We start from the raw sequence: 20,563 nt of genomic DNA, 5'->3' as shown, positions 1-20,563 counted from the left end.
GAGCCTCAAGGCAGGAGAGCCGCTAAGTCAGCCAGGGATGGGGTGCTTTCTTTCCCTGCTTCACTTCACAGGAAGGGTGGCATCGGCCAGGAGAGGTGCCCCACATCAGGTGCTGGGTGCTTCCAGGGTAGTGTTGAGCCCCACTGGAGTACTCCCCAGACCTAGGCTGCTTTCCTGCTCTGCCCCAGCCCTGCCAGGTCTGTCCTCCAGACACGGTGGCCCTTCACATTGTGCCCTCCGTGCCCTGAGCTCTAGCCAATGGGTGTCTCCAGGCCCCCTCCCTCCACAAGATTTTTGCTTGAATCCTGTTGCCTCCTCACCCTCAGGTCCCTTCGTCAGGCAAGCCTTCCTGACCACGCCCACTGCAGCGCTCTTCCTAGACCCTTCCTTCAGAGCATTGAAAGTCTTTCTCTGGATGGGGACTCCCAAGGGCAAGAGTTGGATCAGGGTCTCCTGTGTGTGTGCGTACGTGTGCGTGTGTGTGCTTGAAACAAAGTTTCGTGTAAGCCAAACTTGCTATATAGCTGAGGCTAGCTTTTGACCTCCTGGTCCTCCTGCCTCCCAAGCGCTAGGATCACAGGCCTTCCCTGCCTGTTCCAGAGCCTGGAAGCTGGGCCTCAAGAGAGCTAATAGTCTGGAGAGAGGAAAATGAGCAATGTGAGCATTGCCAGGATCTGAGGGTCCTGGGAAAGCTGGAACTCAGGCCTCGAGTAGAATTCTGGGTGCTGTCCTAAGCTTGCCAGGAGAACCACACACATCTCTTCACCCCGTCTCCAGTCCAGCTTCCTCAAAAGCCCCAACTTTCTCGACTGCCCCAGGAAGAGATGACTCAGTAGTTAAGATGTGTAAGAGTCCCAATCACCTGCACCAGGTGGCTCACAACTGCTTATAATCCCAGGTACTGGAGATCTGACACCCACTTCTGTTGGTATTGCACTCACACGTGCACACATACATAATTAAAAATAAAATCTTGCTGGGTAGTGGTGGCGCACGCCTTTGATCTCAGCACTCAGGAGGCAGAGGCAGGCGGATCTCTGTGAGTTCGAGGTCTACTTTGTCTACAGAATGAGTTCCAGCACAGCCAGAGCTATTATATAGAGAACTCTGTTTCAGAAGGAGGAGGAGGAGGAGGAGTAGAAGGAGGAGGAAGAAAAGAAGGAAAGAAAGAAATCAATCAATCTTGAAGGAAGAGATTCTTCTGCCAAGAAAAAAAGAAAGAAAGGAAAGAAAGAAAGAAAGAAAGAAAGAAAGAAAGAAAGAAAGAAATCTTGAGGGAAAACATTTCCCTGCCCCTTAGACCACAGATGGAGCCCTGAGCCTGAGGTCCAACCTCGACTTTCCCTTCCAGTCACCTCTCACTGCCTCCATCTGGTCATCTGTACTATCCCTACTTGGCCCAACTTGCCTAGGACTTTATTGTTTGTCTCCCAAAGTGCTGTGCCCCAAGAAACCCTCAGGTAATCGGGAATGGTTAGTCTGCCTGCCTCAGGCACAGGGATTGTGTATGTTTGTCATCCGTGACTTATTTCATGCCATACTTTTGCTTCCTATGAAAGATTACTCCTCAAAGGAAAAGCCTTACAGAGCCATGACTGAGTCTCAAAAAACTCTGTCCTGGCTACTCCTTTCCCCTCATACCGTCCACATGTTTCTGCAGCCTGCCTCCACATCATACATAGTCCAGCCTACTTTTTGAGTTGGATAGTCCCAGGGTTTCGGAGTGAAACCAGACAATACTGCAAAGAGTATGGCCTTGTCTCCGTCTGTCACTGGAGGAGGAAACTGAGTCACGGAGGCATTGATTGCCTTCTGCACTGCCTCCCCTTGTGGCTTCTAAGGGCTTACCAGGTGGTGAATGAAGAAACAGGCCCAGTGGAGTGATGAGGGTACTTTGATTTTGTTGGTTTTACCCTTATAGTCCTGCCCTGGGCTGTTCTGGGGTTTATGCAAATTAATGTAGATTTATGTTAATTGGATCACTACCAGTCAGCCTGCGCTAATGGAGCTGCCAGCTCAAAGATTTAGTGAGACAGAGCTGTCCAGAAGGGGCCCAAGGAGCCCCCAGCTGAGAAAGGGGTATGGGTCAGTGGTCACTGAGATGAAGGGGTGGGGTTGCCATGGATACAGAGGCCAAAGCCCTGCCTCTTGACAGGACCAGACTGGCCAGATCAGCCTGCTGGGCCTCACTAAAGCTCCCAGCTGGTCTCTGAGGATTAATTACCCGGAAGGTGAGGACCAACTGCTTTCCAGCTCCCTCCTGACCCAGTCCAAGTGGAGGGCTGGGCCACGGCAGGAGGGCCCGAGGACAGACAGATGGCAGTCTGGGGTTTGGATCCAGAGACCTGAAGTGAGGAAGAGGGTGCCTGCTTCTAGAGCAGAAGGCCCCTCCAGCAGGTCTCTTAAGGGGTAGTACAGACAGGCTCAATTGCTAAGCTCTGTGGGGCAGGGAATAGTGAGAGCTTGGGCCACACCATGGCTGAAACTTGAGCTCTGCAGTGTCTTTATACATGAGCCCTTCCACAGCTCTGGGCCTCAGTCTCCCCATTTGTACCTTGGGATGGGATTAGGGGATGTAACAGGGAAGTGAAGGTCAGTATACAGTGGTACTTAATAAATTAAGGTAGATCCTTAAGATTGTCAGTGTCCTGGGGGCTTTGGTTTGTCCCTTAGTATGAGAAGGACATTCCTCACTTGTCCATGTTCCTCATTCCCTTTCTCTGTGCTTAGTTCTAGTGTCCTTAGAGGAAAGAAATGTGACACGAGCTGTGTCCCCAGGTAGGAGCTGAGCTCATTTTTCACCAGGGAGTTTTCAGGACTTGGCCCACAAAAGGCACTGAGTTGGCTCAGCCAGTGAAGGTGCTGCTGCCGAGCCTGACAGCCTGAGTTCAACCCTGCGTGGTGGAAAGTGAGAACTGACCTCTGAATGCTGTCCTTAGATCTACCTACACAAATAAATAAATGTGATATTTAAAACAATCCTTAGGCCAGGTAGTGGTGGCCCACACCTTTAATCCCAGCACTCAGGAGGCAGAGGCAGCCAGATCTTTGAGTTCAAGGCCAGCCTGGTGTACAGAGCGATTTCCAGGACAGACTCCAAAGCTACACAAAGAAACCTGTCTTGAATATATGTATATACCATCTATAGGTGAGTGAATGGATGCTCTATATTCAGAACAGTTCGTCTAGGAGAGAAGCAATTGTTAGTGGCAGGGTGACGCAGGAGGTGTGCTCTGTCACCTCCCTACGCTGTCCAGAAAAGCAGTGGATGCAGGACCATGTTCCAAAGTCAGCCACTCTGAATAACTTCAGAAGTTGGGAAACAGCAGCAGGGATCAGATGCCGTTGGCCTGCAGCCCTTGAAAGAAAAGAGGGGATGGGGGCTGGAGAGATGGCTCAGAGGTTAAGAGCACTGACTGCTCTTCCAGAGGTCCTGAGTTCAATTCCCAGCAACCACAACCATCTGTGCCCTCTTCTGGCTTGCAGATAGAACACTGTATACATAATAAATAGATAATTCTTTAAAGAAAAGGGGGTGAATCTGGATAAAGTCAGGTTGGAGGAGGCAGAGCAGCGAGGGGCAGCGAGTCTGGGACAGACTAGTCCAGGGTCTTGGAGAGTCATGGTCAGAGGCAGGAAGAGCCTGAGACAGGCTAGCCCAGGGTCCTGGAGAGTATGTCAGGCTTGGCAGCAACTGTCTTTACCCAGTGAGCCATCTCACCAGCCCAGCTCCTTTGGTTTTTGTTTGTTTTTTGTTGGGGGGGGGTGTTTTGTTTTAAAAATATATATCCTAGGCTAGCCTCAAATTCAATGTGTAGCTGAGGCTGACCTTGATTTCCTGACCCTCCTGCCTCTACCACACCTGGCTTTTGAGAACGTGTGTGTGTGTGTGTGTGTGTGTGTGTGTGTGTGTGTGTGTGTAGGTGCTGGGATTTGAGTCAGTTTCACACACAGTAGCCCTGTCCCTCAGCTGTTCACCTGCCACCTTAACGGTCTTTCTTTTTTCTTTATTTTTTATTTTATGTGCACTGGTGTTTTTCCCTGGATGTGTGTCTGTGTGAAGGTGTCAGAACTCCTGGAGTTGCAATGACAAACAGGTGTGAGCCACCATGTGGGTGCTGGGAATTCCCCTGAAAGAGCAGCCAGTGCTCTTAACTGCTGAGCCATCTATCTCTCCAGCCTCCAAACTTTAACCCTTTCTTTTTTCCTTTCTTTTTCTTTCTTTCCTTCCTTCTTTCCTTTTTTCTTTTTTTGTCTTTCTCAGTGCCAGAATATATTGAATAAAACATTCTCAGATTTCAGCCCTTTCAATGGCTACAGTTTACCGGATAATTTCTCCTACTTGTAATCTAGCTGAGGCAAAGGCAGGTTCTTCTAATTCAATTTTTAATTTTTTTTAAATACAAATAAATTATTATTAATCCTTTTGTTATTGTTTTTTAGAGTTTTTTTCTATCTTTTTTTTTTTTTTGGTTTGGTTTTTTTGAGACAGGGTTTCTCTATAGCTTTGGAGCCTATCTTGGAACTAGCTCTTGTAGACCAGGCTGGTCTCAAACTCACAGAGATCTGCTTGCCTCTGCCTCCTGAGTGCTGGGATTAAAGGTGTGCACCACCACTGCCCAGCTAGAGTTTATTTTTATTATTTTTAATTGAGCTATATGTTTTTCTCTTTTCCCCTCCCTTCCCTTCTCCTTCTACCCTCTCCCCATGGTCCCCACACTCCTAATTTACTCAGGAGATCTTGCCTTTTTCTACTTCTCATGTAGATTAGATTTTTTTTGTTTTTGTTTTGTTTTGTTTTTTGAGACGGTGTTTCTCTGTGCACCTTTGGAACCTGACCTGGAACTCACTCCATAGACCAGGCTGGCCTCAAACTCACAGAAATCAGTCTGCCTCTGCCTCACAACCCCCCCCCACCCCCCATGCTGGGATTAAAAAGCTTGCACCACTGCACCTGGCTGACTTTAACTTTCTTAAACCTATTATCTTAGTTGTGAGCCAGGTCACGGCTCCAGGGGTGTGTGTGTGTGTGTGTGTGTGTGTGTGTGTGTCCTGCTCTTCTCCCCCTGAGATGACCTCTCATAACTGTTGCCTTTTCCTGTCTCTTGATGCTGCCTTTGCTCTCACAGGCATTTGGTGTCTTTTTTCTGGCTTTTGTTTTTTACACTGGACTCATGCTGCTTTGCCACTTGCCTTTTTAACTTAAGGTGATAGTGCTGGCTGGTTTCCAGTGGGGTCTGGGCTGGGGAGGGCGGCTGAGGCTCCCAGAGAAGGCAGGGGCACAGTGTGTATATGTCAGTGGTGTCCTAGGCACAGAGGAGAGGGGGCCTGTACAGTGTCCCCATATCAACCACCAGAGGCCATGGCCTGTCTCTCCTCCTTCTTCCTCTCTCTCTCCTTCCTTCTTTTCTCTTCATCCCTTCCCTTCGTCCTTCCTTCTTGCTACTTTCTTTTCTCCCCCCACTTCTGGGTTTTGAGATCCGGATTCACTGTAAACCCAGGCTAGCATCAAATCTGCAGTAGGCGCTCCTGCCTCTGTCTCCCAATCCCAGATGCTGGGACTGCAGGCGTGTGCCACCATAGCATCTTGGACCCCTGCTTTCTAAGACAGAGGCCACATGGTTTGCTCACTGCCTCGCATCCCCCTGTCCTTAGCCCTAGGGCCTGCGCAGAAGGCGCTTAAGAAATCTCTTCGGTGGATTAAATCCCTTCCCTGCCCTTGTTAAAAGCCCCACCTGGTCTCCACCACGCTCCCTTTAAGCCAGCTAGGATACTCTTTCAGCTGACACACAATAGTGCTGGCCCCAGGTGGAATCCCCCCCCAGGTGGTCCAGTCTAGGAACTGGGAGCTCCCTCCCCTCAGGCTGTCCCTCCCAGCTGTCGCTGTGCTGAGCCCTAATGAGGGCTGCACTAGGGGGATCTCGGGGCTCCTTCCAGCCTGCGGCATCAGCTTCAGCCCAGCCCCTCATTTCACGGATGAGGGGCTGAGTCGAGTGTAATTTTATCAGCTGCCTCAGAAATCCACTGGGAAGGGGGGCTTCGAGGCACGCGAGGGGCTGCTGCCTCGTACTAAGGACCAACTGTGCCTCAGACACCCCGCTAGCTGAGCACTTTATGTGACAGAACACTTCACCAGTGGGGAAACTGAGGCTTGAAGAGGGAGAACCTGCCCAGGGTTGCAGGATGAGTCACTCACTAAACTGTGTTTTCATCCCAGTCTGCTGGACCCCAAATGGGAAGATTTGCTCCTCAGAATCAGTCAGAGGCAGAAGGGCTGCCCTTTCCTTTCCTCTGGGACTCTTAGGGCGCCACCCTCCTCTTCCCCCAGACAGCCAGACTTCTGCACCTAAGGCATATGGCCGCACACTGGAGTATTGGCCAGGGAAGTAGTTGACTTGCAAAATTGATGGGCAAGGGCTGAGGTACCAGAGACTTCTGATAAAGTTCCATGGCCCTTTGCCCAGCCCCTTCCCTGCCTCCGTCCTAGCCAGCTTCCTGCTTCTGGGGTACTTCCATCTGTATTATTCCCCACCCCCACTCCAGTTCCCACCTGGGATTGGGCTCCTGGGGTTGGAGTCTAGACAGACAAGAGCATCCTACTGAGACCAGAGGCAGCCCTGACAAGGGGCTGAAGGTTCCCATAGCAACAGCATCCCCCTCAGCTTGCAGCCACCCGATAAATAAATAATCAGGGTTTGGGGGTGGGGAGCTAAGGGCCTGGGGAAGGGCAGCCAAGCAGACTAGGTCTTGGAGGAAAGTGTGTGTGTCAGGCTTGAGGTATCTGGGAGAGGAGGGTTGGAGCGTCCAGGTGGGAGGAAGCACATATGGTGAAAGTTATCAGATGGAAGACTTGTCCCGTTTGTGACCCCTAGACTTGGGGGTGTTAGAGAGCAGGAAGAACGCTTGAGTTAGAACTGAGGTTTCTTGCATTTGGACACATCAGGGGAGTGGACACTGGCAATGGACAGGGCCAGAAGGTTAGGTTTACGGTGAATGCCAGACATGGTGGAGTGGGTTTGTAAACCCAGCACTCGGGAGGCTGAGGCAGGAGGATCTTGAATTGCAGAACAGCCTGGGCTCCGAGATCCTGTATGAGAAAAGAAAAATTGTATTCAGAGACCAACCAGTGGGTGATATGGCCTGCATTGAAGGTGCTGAAATAGCCTTAGGGTAGCGTGGTGATCCAAAGACTGTCGACCCCTGTTGGGACCTTGGGAGCATGGGAGAAGGAAAGAGAAGCAGACTTCCCAAGGATGCTTCTGGGAGGGTGCAGTGCACGGGATAGGGCCAAGGTCAGGGGATGGCAGTGTGGCAGTGGCAAAGCCCAGGGAGGCCGCACATAACCCCGTAGGCTCAAGAATCAAGATGACAGCCAGGTGATGGTGGTGCATGCCTTTAGTCCCAGTGCTGGGAGTTCGAGGCCAACCTGATCTACGTAGAGCAGTGGTTCTCAACCTTCCTAATGCTGCAACAGACCCTTTAATACAGTTCCTCATGTTGTTGTGACCCCAAACCGTAAAATTATTTCGTTGCTACTTCATAACCACAATTTTGCTACTGTTATTAATCATAATGTATGACAAAGTAACAGACCCCCAGAGACCGCTTACGGCTTCTGGTTCTAGCAGCCTTCCCTGCCTTTCCACCATTGGCTGCACAAAACAACTTGGTGGCACACACCTGCAATCCCAGCATTCCAGGAAAGAAAGTGAGACAGGATGTCACCAATAACCTTGGCTACCTGGTGAGTGTGAGCCCAGAGTGGGCTACATGAAGCCCCGTGGCCAAAAAAAAAAAATAATTAATTAAATAAAATAAAGGGCTGGGAAGATGACTCAGTGGTTAAAGCCCTTGCCACCGAGCGTGACAAACTGAGTTTGATCCCGGGAGCCACAGACGTCCAAAAGTTGTCCCTCTAACTGCCGCATGCTCACTGTAGCACATCTGCTGCACACATATCATAATGATAATAATAACAATAAAGTTGCATTTTATGAAAGATGGTGATGACACACACCTGGGAGCCTCGCAGCAGGAAGAGAGGTCAGGAAGTTTCTGGGAGTGCAAGACCAGAAACTGAGCTACTTGAACTCTGATTCTTCTGCTCCCACCTCCCAAGTGCTGGGATCATGGTTGTACACTACCAACTCTCAGCAAGTTCTTTAGTATCCAAGATGGGGTTTGTTTGCTTGCTTGTTTTTCTGAGACAAGGTTTCTCTGTGTAGCCCTGGCTGTCCTGGCACTTGCTCTGTAAACCAAGCTGGCCTCCAACTCAGGGATCCACCTGCCTCTGTCTCCCAAGTGCTAAGATTAAAGGCATGTGCCACAATGCCAGACAGTATCCAAGATGTTTATTGGGAATGTTTCCCACTCATCTTGAGACAAGGTGCGCTTAGCTAGCAAATAAGAATAAAGCATTTTTAATTTTTTTTTATTAATGCATATATTCTGTCTCCATTGTATTGCTGCAAACCAGAAGAAACCACCAGATCTTATTATAGATGGTTGTGAGCCACCATGTGGTTGCTAGGAATGGAACTCAGGACCTCTAAAAGAGCAGCCAGTGCTTTAACCTCTGAGCCATCTCTCCAGCCCCTTGAATAAGACATTTTATTGTATACATCCTTTCTCCATTTATGAATTGTGTGTGTGTGTGTGTGTGTGTGTGTGTGTGTACAGGCCCACTTATGCCAAAATGTACATGTGAAATCAGAAAACAGTTTGCAGGAATTGGTTTGCTCCTACCACATGGGCTTTGAAGATTGAACTTGGATTGTCGGACGTGGTAGCAAGTGCCTTCTTTACCCACTGAGCCATCTTCCCACCCAACTCCCATACCAGTTTGAATTTTTAAAAGTGTCTTTTGTGGGGCTGGAGAGATGGCTCAGTGGTTAAGAGCACTGCCTGCTCTTCCAAAGGTCCTGAGTTCAATTCCCGGCAACCACATGGTGGCTCACAGCCATCTGTAATGAGGTCTAGTGCCCTCTTCTGGCCTGCAAACATACACAAGACAGAATATTGTATACATAATAAATAAATAAATGAATAAATAAATATAATTTAAAAAGTGTCTTTTGTGTGTGTGTTTTGAGACAAGGTGCTACTGTGTAACCCAGACTGGCTCTGACTTGGGGTCCCTTTGTCTCTGCCTCCTGAGTCCTGGAATTATGAAGTATACTACTATACTACCACACTAGACAAAGGCCGTCTTGACATCTGTCTCTCTGAGGCCTGGGGTTTGTGACTGGCCTTGTGGACTTGTGCTGTATGATTTCCCAACCCTCTTTACACTATTTCCAAAGGGTGGGGACCTCAGAGCCTGCACAGGTGATGTATACTAACTGTTCTGAGATGTGGAGGAGCTAGTGGATGGGACGCACTGCATGTCAGGTGGATGGTGACCCAGCCGGAGCTCAGTGCTGGAGTGGATAGGTGATGGCTGTGAGGGACAGGAACATCCAGGGTTAGGGATAGAGCCACCTGGGGTCCTCCCACCCGTGGAAGGTGAAAGTTGAGCTGTATTTCCACAATCCAGGAGGCCTTGGGTAAAGGAAAGGAGGTGGAGACTCCAGTTCTAAATTCAGTTGCTGAAAGTGTAGAAGTCAGGGGACAGTAAGGCGGCATAAAGTCACCTGATGCTAGATCTGATAACGTGAACTTTATTGCCGGGACCTACATGGTAGAAGAAGAGAAATGGCTCTTGCAGGTTGTCCTCTGGTCAGCGCACACGCACGCGCGTGCACACGCATGCACGCACAAATAAAATTTAAAAAAAAAGAGAGACAGTGGAGTGAGGAAGAGGACGTGCCTAGCAAGTCCTTCCCCAAGGTCAGCCAGCCACCCAGTCGGGGCTAGATTGTGGAGTCCATTAATCCTTATGTATAGGTGAGGGGCCTGAGGCCCAGCAGGGCAGGTGACCTGGCCAAAGTCCCCCAGCAGACAGAGGCACACTCCCCTCTCCCCACCTGTGCCCCTTGACTCCAGAGCCAGGGCCCTCTGGGAAGCATGGTACCTTGGTATTTAGAAGAGACAGGTGGCAGAGAAAAGTCTGTTCTGCCACCTGCCTGCTGTGTGACCTTGGGCAAGTCATTTGTTTCGTCTGAACTACACGCTCTCTTCTCACGATGACGTAAGAGCCCAGATCTGTCTTCCTGCCAAGGCGTGTGCAGGGAGAGATGAACTTGGGATGCCTCTGACCATCTGCAGCGCCCTGTGAGGGCTGTCACCAGCAAGAGGCAGATGGGAAGGTGCCCAGGCCCAAGCTTGGCATGACCAGGCTCCCCTCATATCCTGCCCAAGCCTGCAGCTTCTTTGGTCTCTTCCCAGGCTGTGCCATCTGTGTGGTGGCATCAGCCTGTACCATCCTGCTGCCCTGGCAGGAAGAGACCCTGGGATCTCTTACTTGACCCAAATCCCCTACCCACCCACCCTCATTCCTAAGCAAGCCCTCTGCTTCACTCTGGGGATGTTCTTGTTCGGTTTTAGTGCTGAGAAGCCAACCTAAGGTTTGGACGTGCTGGACAAGTGCTTTCCCGCTGAGCTATATTCTCAATCCCCCAACCTAGAAAAATTAATTACATTCATTTATTTGGAGGAAGCCTTATGCATATCAGAGGACCCATTGTGGGATTCGGTTATCTCACCATTTGGGTCCTGGGGATCAACTTCAGGTAGTCAGGCTCAGTGGCCAGCACCTGCATCCTCTCAGCCATCCTGCCCCGCCCCCGCCCCCACCCCCACCCCATGTCTATTTGTTTTGAGAGCTGGTTTTACCCCCCACCCCCACCCCATGTCTATTTGTTTTGAGAGCTGGTTTTACTGGGCCTGGCTCAGATTCCCACTCCTACCCCAAAGTCACAGTCAGCTGTGGAGGCCGGACTTCCTCTTGCATTACTCCGGGCTGAGGGACCGGGTGTCTTGAGTCTTTGTCCTTTTGCATGGCAGTTGTCTCAGCCTGTCTCTTCCACAGGTGGCTGCGCTCCAGCGACAGATCTTTGATTTCCTGGGCTACCAGTGGGCTCCCATCCTGGCCAACTTCCTACACATCATGGCTGTCATCCTGGGCATCTTTGGCACTGTGCAGTATCGATCCCGGTATCTCATTCTGGTACGTCCCTTTCCTTGCCCCTGTCTCCTACCCATGAGCCTAAAGGGACACAAATACCCAAACCTCAAAGTCATACACTCACAACATACCAGGGTGGTATTTTTCCCTAGAGAATCTTCCCAGGGGATAAAGTGTTTTTAAGATATTATTTATTTATTTTTAATTAGGAAGGGGTGCACTTGAGTGTGGGTACCTGAGGAGATCAGAAGAGGACATTGGATCCCTTACACCTCAAGTTACAGGTGGTTGTGAGCCTGCCCTTGTGTGGATGCTGGGAATAAAAATCTCATCTAAACTCTGAGCCATCTCTCCAGCCCCAGTTTGGTTTTTTGTTTTGTGTTGATTGATTGATTGATTGATTGATTTTGAAACAGGGTTTTCTGGGTAGCCCTGGCTGTCCTGGAACCACTCTGTAGACCAGGCTGGCCTTGAACTCGAAGATCCACCTACCTCTGTACACTAGAAGAGAACACCAGATCTCATTATAGACGGTTGTGAGCCACCATGTGGTTGCTGGGAATTGAACTCGGGACCTCTGGAAGAGCAGCCAGTGCTCTTAACCCCTGAGCCATTTATCCAGTCCCTCTCAATTTGTATTTTTAATAAACTACTCAATGTAATTGAAGTACACATAGAGGAGGTCGCTCCACAAGAGCTTGGGCTAAGGGCCAGCCCTTCATCCCAGCTGTGTGATCCAGAGATGCTGAGCCTTCCTCTGGGCCTTCATAGAGGGGAGACGACATGTTTGCTTGCCCTGCAGGGCTGTGAGAGATGAATGTGGACTTGTAACCTCTACTTTAAAGATCCCCCTGCCCTTGCAGTCTGTCTCTATTGACTGAGCCACCTCGGCCCCCACCCTGATCTCCCCTCTGCTTTCCTCAGTACGCAGCCTGGCTGGTGCTCTGGGTTGGCTGGAACGCCTTCATCATCTGCTTCTACCTGGAGGTTGGACAGCTGTCCCAGGTAAGCCTCCGGCCTGGTGGTGTGCAGGGCACAGCCTGACCTTTGCCGTCTCTACGGGGGGGAATGGGGCAGTGTGTCTCCCACACACCTTTCCCCTCTGTACACTCAGGTAATCCATGCAGCCCGCTTGACCTCCATTTCTGTCCCTGACCTCTTCTGCATGTCTCCAAAACAATGATGGGACTGATGAGGCCAAGGAGCATTTGCTGTGAGAATGAGCTGAGGACTCTGTTGATCACAAGCTTAGTAAAAAAAAAACCAAAGGTGTGAAAACGTCACACGTGCACTCTTCATCACTTAGGCACAAAGACGTGGTGGGCCCAGGGCTGGTCAATCTTCTTCAGAAAGGAAAGAGACTAAGTGGCATTTGTTCAGGGGAAATTGAACAAACTATGCCATATGGAGAAGAGCTGAAGACAGTAGAGGTGTGGAGCTTCAAGAAGAGCAAGCCCGAGAGACACAACTCCTGTTTTGAGTTATGAAGGAGGCCACATATGTGAATAAGAACTTTGGCTTCATGGCTTGACCCTGCTCCGTTTAAGTCCCTGCTGAACACTGCCCAGCAGTTTGACAACTGGGCAAATGGCCTCTTCTCAGCTTCAGTTAGCTCTTTCTTTAGATTCATTTATTATTTATTGTATGTGTACGGCTGTGCGGTAGTTACTTTTCTATTGCTGTGATAAAACGCCATGACCAAGGCAACTTATAAAAGAAAGAGTTTAGTTTGGGTTTCAGAGTCAGAGTCCAGGATGGCGGAGCAAGGGCTTGCAGCGGAAACACCTGAGAACTCACATCTTGATCCACAATCCCTGGGTGGAGGGGGAGATCAGGGTGCTGGTAGAGCCTCAGAGCCCCACCCCCAGTGACACGCCACCAACAAGGCCACACCTTCTAATGCTTTCCAAACAGTCCCGCCAACTGGGAACAAAATATTCAAACATATGACCCTATAGGAGCTATTCTCATTCAAATCACCACGGGGTGCTTTGTCTGGCTGTACGTCTCTCTGGACATCGTGTGTGTAGTGCTGGCAGAAACCAGAAGAGGGCAGATGAACCCTGGAACAGGAGTTACAGACAGATGGGAGCTGCCATGTGGGTGCTAGAACTCCGATCTTCTGGAAGGGCAGTCGGTGTTCTTAACTGCTGAAACATCTCTCCAGCCCACTCCTCTTTGTTTCTATTTGTTTGTTTGTTTGTTTTGTTTTTTTGAGACAGGGTCTCTTGTAGCTTTAGCAGGCATCAAACACTCCATAGCTAAGGATGACTTTGAACTCCTGACCCTCCATGTTTCCCCCCAAGTGCTGGGATTACAGTCATACCCCACTGCATGTGGTGCTGGGGAGGGACCCCAAGGCTTCCTGTATGCTAAATAAGCACTCTCCCACCTGAGCCGCATCCCCGTCCCACAGCCTTCTCTAAACCAGAGATGGTTCAATGGTCAAGTGTCTGAGTTCACATCCCCTGCAACCACAATAAAAGCCCTCCAGTGGTGTGTATCTGTAACCCCAGTACTAGGAGAGGCAGAGAAAGAGGTGTCCCAAGGGATTTCAGGCCAGCCAGTCTAACCAAACTGTGAACTCCAGGGTCATTGAGAGGCCCTAACTCAAAAAATGAGGCAGGGTCCGAGAGGTGGTTCAATGGGTAAAACGCTTGTTTTGCAAGCCTGGTGACCCGGGTTCAATCCTGGGCCCTGCAGTGGAAGGCAAAATGAGAACCAGCTCCCAAAAATTGTACTCAGACCTCTAGACATGTCCTGTGGTACTTGGGTACACACAGGTGTGCACATAGGCGCGCGCGCGCACACACACGCACACACACACACACCAGCAATAATAAATGTAAAAGAAAAAAGGTGGGAGGGCAGTTGAGGAAGCCAGCCAACTTTGACCTCTGGCCTCAGTATGTGCACGTGTACATTCACGCTCGCGCACACACACTTACACATACACTAAAGTACAAGATGGGCGTGGAGGTACACATCTTTAATCCTAGCACTCTGGAGGCAGAGTAGGCAGTTTTCTATGTTCAAGGCCAGCCTGGTCTACAGAGCAAGTTCTAGGGCAGCCAGGACTACACAGAGAAACCTGTCTTGAAAAACAAAAACAAACAAAAAAGTAGAGCCCCATGTGGTTACACATGAGACGAAGCTCGATCCCGGGCCTGTGTGTTTGGCTTCTGGCCAGCATGGTGGCTGTTGGTCTGACTGAAGGAATAAAAGACTAAAGGCATTGATGGGCACAAGGCTGCACACCATTCCCTTCTCCATGTAACAAATGGGAGATTATGGAACAAGAAGAGAGATTTGTCCAGAGTCACACAAAGGGCACCAATGGAAGCTTGTATTAAGGATTTCACCAATGCCTGGGGAGTTAGACCCTGTGCCTGTTAGTGTCCCTTCTAATTCTTAAATTCCAAGGCTCAACACCCACCCTTTTCCATTTCACTGATAGCGGACTAGTGTCTACATGATCATCTACTGCCACCTGCCGGCAGTATGTGGACTTGCAGGCTGTGAGAGTGGGTGGTAGCGAGAGCCTGGGGAGTATCCTTCTGTCCTTCCTCACCGCTCAGTATCCCAGGCCCCTCTGCCCCCCAGGACCGGGACTTTATCATGACCTTCAACACATCCCTGCATCGCTCGTGGTGGATGGAGAATGGGCCCGGCTGCCTGGTGACTCCTGTTCTGAACTCGCGCCTGGCACTGGAGGACCACCATGTCATCTCCGTCACGGGCTGCCTGCTTGACTATCCTTACATTGAAGCCCTCAGCAGTGCCCTGCAGATCTTCCTAGCTGTAAGTCCTGTTCATCACCCACCCCATCTTCCCAGAAGTGCAGAGTCCAACCCATCCTGTTCTTTAGTCCCAGTTAAGAGAAGACAAGCCAGGTGTGGTGGCATATACCTTTAATTCCAACACTCAGACAGGCAGAGGCAGGGGGATTGCGATCACAAGTTGGAGATCAGCCTAGATTACATAGTGAGTTTCAGACTCTCCTATCCCCCACGAGAGGGGGGGGAGAGGAACCTATGTACTCCAGCCTCCCTTGGCTCCACCTCCCTCCCCCTCCCACCCTTCCCCCAGCTTCTAAGAAGGGCACAGACAAGTTTCATGAATGGGACAAGACTTCAGGCCAGCTCCTGCTGGACTTCACTATCTAACACGCCATGGGACCTTGGATAAACCTAAGCTTTCTTCCTGTTTGCATGGAAAAAACAGTGCCAACCTTACAGACTCCAAATAGGGGTCACAGCCAGGCATGGTGGTGTATATAAAGGCTGGAGGATCCAGAGCTCAAGGCCAGCCTGGGCTACTTGAGACCATTAACCGGAGGGGTAGCCCTGTCCTAAGCACTTTACACAGGCAGGGTCACATAATCCTTTCACTTAACAGTTTGAGTGAGGCACAGCCCCGGGCTGACCTGGGAAGCCAGAGACACAAGCTGCTTGTCGGAAGTCACTCACACCCAGTCTTCGAAGCCTTGACATTTAACTTAAGTGTTTGCTTTGGCCAGGGTGCTGAGTTGGGTGGGTAGAGAGGGCAGGGACAACTTGTCTTGCTCTTCCTGACTGTCATATCTCCTCCCTCTCCCCCCCCCCCCCCCCCCCCCCCCCCCCCCCCCCCCCCCCCCCCCCCCGCCGCCGCCGCCAGCTGTTCGGCTTCGTGTTTGCCTGTTACGTGAGCAAAGTGTTCCTGGAAGAGGAGGACAGCTGTAAGTGCGGCTCCCCCGGGGAAGTAGGGTGACATTTCAGCACCGTGGACAGGGCTTCCTCCCTCCCCCCCCCCTCCAGGGAGCCCCGGGGTCAACTTGGGGACCCCGTTTCTAAGGAAAGAAGAGAGGGCAGGGGTGCATGAGGTCTTCGTACCCATTCTGGTTAGGACTCAGATGACCAGGTGCTCGGTCCAAGGCCCCAGAATCGCCCGGTCCCATTGCTGGCTCTAACCCAATTGAAGGTCTTAGAGCCTTAGGGCCTTCCTTTAACCTGGCCATCTCTCTCCTACTGCTGCCACTTGAGAAGGGGGCTCACTTGTCCCTCCCCTCTCCCACGCACTCCCCCGCACTCCCCGCTCTAGTTCCTCGTCCTGATCACAGGCATGGCCGTTCCCGGCACCACTCACTCCTCAGGCCGTGCTACCCAGGGAATGGAGTCCAGTCCTGGGTTTTTCGCCTTCAGAGCAGTCTCTCATAACTCACCCCTTTCCTTCCGCAGTTGACTTCATCGGTGGCTTTGACTCCTATGGGTACCAGGCGCCGCAGAAGACGTCGCATTTACAGCTGCAACCTCTGTACACGTGGGTCCCTGTGCATGGGGGAGGGGAGGTGGCGACTGGGTGTGGCTGGAGGCGGAGTCTGTAGTGTTGGTGGAGGGAAGGACGCAGAGAAGGCACGGGCACCCGGGTCTCTCTGCTCATCTACTCGCAGATCTGCAGATGCACCCCCTAAAACGTCTTTGTTTCCTGCAGGTCGGGGTAGCCTCTGCCCGGGACCTACCCGCATACCTGGGCAACTGGAGTTAGAAGCCGCGCTGTAAGGAGCTAGGATCACGATGGGCAGGCGCTCTCCTTGGCTGCCCACAGGTTGACTGCACCTTGCGCAGCCTTTTCTGGATCTACCGCCCCTGGAGCAAATGCGGACTGAGACTCGAACTTGGACTTGACCTGGCTCTGGCCATGGCCCTTAGCAGCCGGACTTCAGGGTTGGGACAGGACGGGACTGGGGGGGGAGGGGGAATCGCTGGGTTTGTATTTTTTTTAATCTCAGCCTTGGTACGTGCCAGGGTCTCCCCCTTTCTTCAGATTCGCTCCTTACCTAGTATTTTTGCCCTCAGTTCAAACAGCAAGACAGTCGGGCTCATCCCCATCTCATCCCTCGTGTACCTGCCCTGGGGAACGACACTAGGAACTCGGAGCAGGAGTCCTGGGCTCCAGCTGCAGGGGCATCTCTGACACCCTGCGTGACATCTGGCAGAGCCTTTGCTCTCTCTCTCTGGGCCTCAGTTTCCCCACCTCAGATAATTAAAATAATCCCTGAGCAGATGACACTTCCGGCGTGCTCATTTCTCAATTCTCTGGGCCACAGTGCAGATGGGAAAACTGAGGCCCAGAGACGTGAAGTGACTCGCTTGAAGCCACACAGTAAGGCTTTAGTGGAGGCAGGCTTTGAATCCCGCAGGTTCTAGTTTTAAACTCTGCAACCCAGGATCCGGCCTCCGGACTTGGTTTACACGCCCCCCTTGCAGCGTGGGCATTCCCACACACTCACATACCATCACCACCACTCACCAGCTCCACTCTTAAAGCAATATACCAGTTTCTTCTCTTGTTGGGAACCAGACAGACAGAGCCCAAAGCCTTGAGTTCAGCCTGACCCACAGGAAACCTTTGTAGTCTCAGCCTGCCCTTCTTTGGCAAACCTTTGAACCTCATCCTCCAGGAAAGCAGGGCCACCCCTCATCCTACCCTCCACCAGGTCCTTAAGCCTGGGTCTCCTATCCCATGATCCTTTGCTGCTACCCCGCCCCCTTCCCCTAGCAATCCTACTAAACCCTCGATTCCTACACCTACTTCACCATTGTGGTCTCAGGAGGGAAGAAGATGGTGTCCAGGAGCACTGAAGGGGCAGAGTGGGGGTGTGGGTGGAGAGTCAGCACCCCGCCCTTCTTGGGGACAAGCAGAGAGAAGGCCTGTCCTCATCACCTCCCTCCACAGATGCCCTGAGGACCCTGTGTCCTGAGTACTGCTTGGTGATGTGTCCAGAGAGTAGCCGTCAATGCCCCATCTCTGGAACTGGAGCCTCCCTGACTAAGAAGCCTATCAGAGAGCTTGGGCAGTGGAGACAGTTCACACCACACCGTGGTGACCACGTCCTTCCCCATTCTCCATTCAAGGCTTGCCTGAGCTAGGATGGCAAACCTACTCCACTGTCCCATCCAAAATACCACACGAAACAGCCAGGCCCAGGAGCCCCTCTGGTCCTCACAGGTCCCTGGCTGGTGAGCCACATCAGAGGGTGACAGACTTCCTTTAGACCAGGCTGTCTCTTGCCACCTGCAGCACTCGCTTCTCCCATCCCTTCCCCAGGCCTCTTTCTACTCAAGGGTTTAGCCACTGATGATTTGAAGACTTTCGGTTTTATAAGCCAGGTTTTGCAGGGGGACTGGGTTTGCTTCTCAGTGAGACCTTATGGACTGGGACCTCCCTGGTATCCATGCAGGTGGTTTGATTAAAAAAGGTGTTTTCTTCACTGTGTGCCTGTCCTGCCCTGTGGTCAGAAAGACCTCCAAAGGGGAAAGTCCCTGCCAAAAAAATGGGCAAAGCTGGGTGGTCATTTCACTTTTAACATATATACATACATTTAGCTTTCTGTTTGAGACAGGGTCTCTCTGTGTAGCCCTGGCTCATCCAGAACTCACTATATAGACCAGGGTGGCCTTGAACTCACAGTTGTCTGTTTGCCTCTGCCTCTGAAGTTCTGGGATTAAAGGAGTGTGCCACACTACACTTGCCCTTTTTGAAATATTTATAATAATTTGTGTTGGGGGGGGCTGTGTGCCATAGTGTTCATGTGGAGTTTGAAGGACAGCTTCTTGGAGTTGGTTCTCTCATCCTACCTTTTTTTCCTTTCACTCTGTTTGTTTGTGTGCGTGGGCAGGGGGGTGGGAATGGGCTGACGCGCACAAGCCACAGAGCACATGTGGAAGTCAGAGCACCACTCGCTAGAACCAGTTCTCTTCTACCATGTGAGTCCCAGGTATTGAACTCAGGCTTCCAGACTTACTTAGCAAGTGCCTTTTCCGGTGGAGCTAACTCCCCTTTGTGGGTTTGTCTTGAAACTGGGTTTCACTAGGTAACTCAGTCTGTCCTAGAATTCATACTCTTCCTCCTTCAGGTTCCTCGGTGCTGGATTATGAGTGTGCACCACCTTGCTTAGCCTTTATTATATATTCCTGAGGCCCTGGCTTCTGCCTCATACTGGCTTTGTGACTTTGGGCAAGTCACTGTCTCTGCCTTCCTCAAAACAGCACTGAGGCCAGGCAGTGGTGGTGCACGCCTCTAATCCTAGCACTTGAGAGGCTGAGGCAGTGGTTTTTGTGAATTTGAGGCCAGCCTGCTCTACAGAGCAAGTTCCAAAACAACCAGGGCTGTTCAGAGAAATCCTGTCCCCCAAAAAGAGGCAGGGGGAGGGGAAAAGAAATGCAAAATGCTTTCTGTTTTGTTTTCTTGGTAAGTGCCCATTCTGATGTTATTTCTGGGTCTCTTTTGCATCTTGGCTCATTTCTCTTCTTGACAGCTGATTCCCTTGCTTTGAATGAGCTATGTTTTGGTCACTGTTCTATTGCTGTGAAGAGACGCCATGACCACGGCAAGTTATAAAAGAAAGCATTTTAACTGGGGGCTTGCTTCCAGCTTCAGAGGGTTAGTTCCTGGCCATTGTGGTAGGGAGTGTGTGGCGGCACACAGGCAGGCATGGCGCTGCAGCAGTAGCTAAGAACTTAACATCTGATCTGTAAGTTGCAGGCTGAGAGAAAGCGAGACTGGGCTTTTTGAAAACTCAATGCCCACCCCCAGGAACACACCTCCTAATCTTTCCTAATCAGTCCACCAACTGGGAGTCTAACATTCAAATACATGAGCCTGTGGGGGCAGTTCTCATTCAGACTACCTCAAGATGGCAGCCGGTGCTTTCCACATGGATTCCTGTCTCCTACCCTTGACAGTCTGGATCCTTCTGGTAACATAGCCCAAGAGTCAGTATTTCCAGTTGACCCTGGATCTTGGAACACCTCCCCGGTCATACATGTGAAGCTGCTGCTTGCCCTTTTACAGTGACTCTTCCTGAGCCCAGGTCTTACACGAGGACACCAGGTCCCCTGTACTACATCTGGGGACCATGCTTGGCCATGGCATTCAGAGAGGAAACTGAGAGCCCAGGTCAGGAGTCAAAGTATAGGAGGTGAACATGATGTCTGGGGTAAGATAATGGGATGGCTGGAGGGAGGACCACTGGGGATGAACTAGCTTCCTATTAAGATGACCCATTGCCGCAACTTTAATAAAACTTCAGTGCCTTTTTCTTTCTTTTTTGAAACAGAGTCTCTCTATGTAGCCCTGGCCAGCCTGAAACTTCCTTCCTTCCTTCCTTCCTTCCTTCCTTCCTTCCTTCCTTCCTTCCTTCCTTCCTTTTTTCCCTCTCCCTCTCCTTCCTTAGATAGGGCTTGTTATACTATTCAGGTTGTCTTGAATTCCTGGGCTTAAGCATTCTCCCACCTCCCCCTGGACCATAGACGTGTCATCACAGCCCCAAATTCTTGAGCAACCTCCTCCCAATCACTGAGATAGTTATCCAGCCTTTGAAAATACTAAAAGTCTGGGCTGGAGAGATGGCTCAGCAGCTGAGAGCACTTGCTGCTCTTGAAGAGGACCTGAGTTAGGTTCCCATCATCCACATGGCTGCTCACAACCATCTGTAACTCTAGTTTCAGGGAATCCAAT

The 20,563-nt window shown here is 51.0% G+C and overlaps 1 protein-coding gene across 1 annotated transcript in view; it reads left to right on the top strand.

Moving 5' to 3' along the window:
- Positions 1-18,555, top strand: part of Nkain1 (sodium/potassium transporting ATPase interacting 1) — a 38,327-nt gene extending 19,772 nt beyond the window's left edge. The window contains exons 2-8 of the mRNA XM_050156766.1: positions 10,970-11,107; positions 11,990-12,070; positions 14,669-14,866; positions 15,722-15,782; positions 16,282-16,363; positions 16,535-16,767; positions 16,900-18,555. Coding sequence (XP_050012723.1) covers positions 10,970-11,107; positions 11,990-12,070; positions 14,669-14,866; positions 15,722-15,782; positions 16,282-16,363; positions 16,535-16,544 — 570 coding nt within the window. The 3' untranslated portion in view covers positions 16,545-16,767; positions 16,900-18,555. The remainder of the gene's footprint in view (positions 1-10,969; positions 11,108-11,989; positions 12,071-14,668; positions 14,867-15,721; positions 15,783-16,281; positions 16,364-16,534; positions 16,768-16,899) is intronic.
- The last annotated feature ends 2,008 nt before the right edge of the window (positions 18,556-20,563 follow it).

This window comes from Alexandromys fortis, unplaced genomic scaffold (genome assembly GCF_014885135.2).
Source record: "Alexandromys fortis isolate MF-2015 unplaced genomic scaffold, M_Fortis_MF-2015_v1.1 scaffold_26, whole genome shotgun sequence".
Lineage (NCBI taxonomy): Eukaryota > Metazoa > Chordata > Mammalia > Rodentia > Cricetidae > Alexandromys > Alexandromys fortis.
The sequence above is the reverse complement of the archived record's forward strand: the minus strand, read 5'-3'. Positions and strand labels throughout refer to the sequence as shown.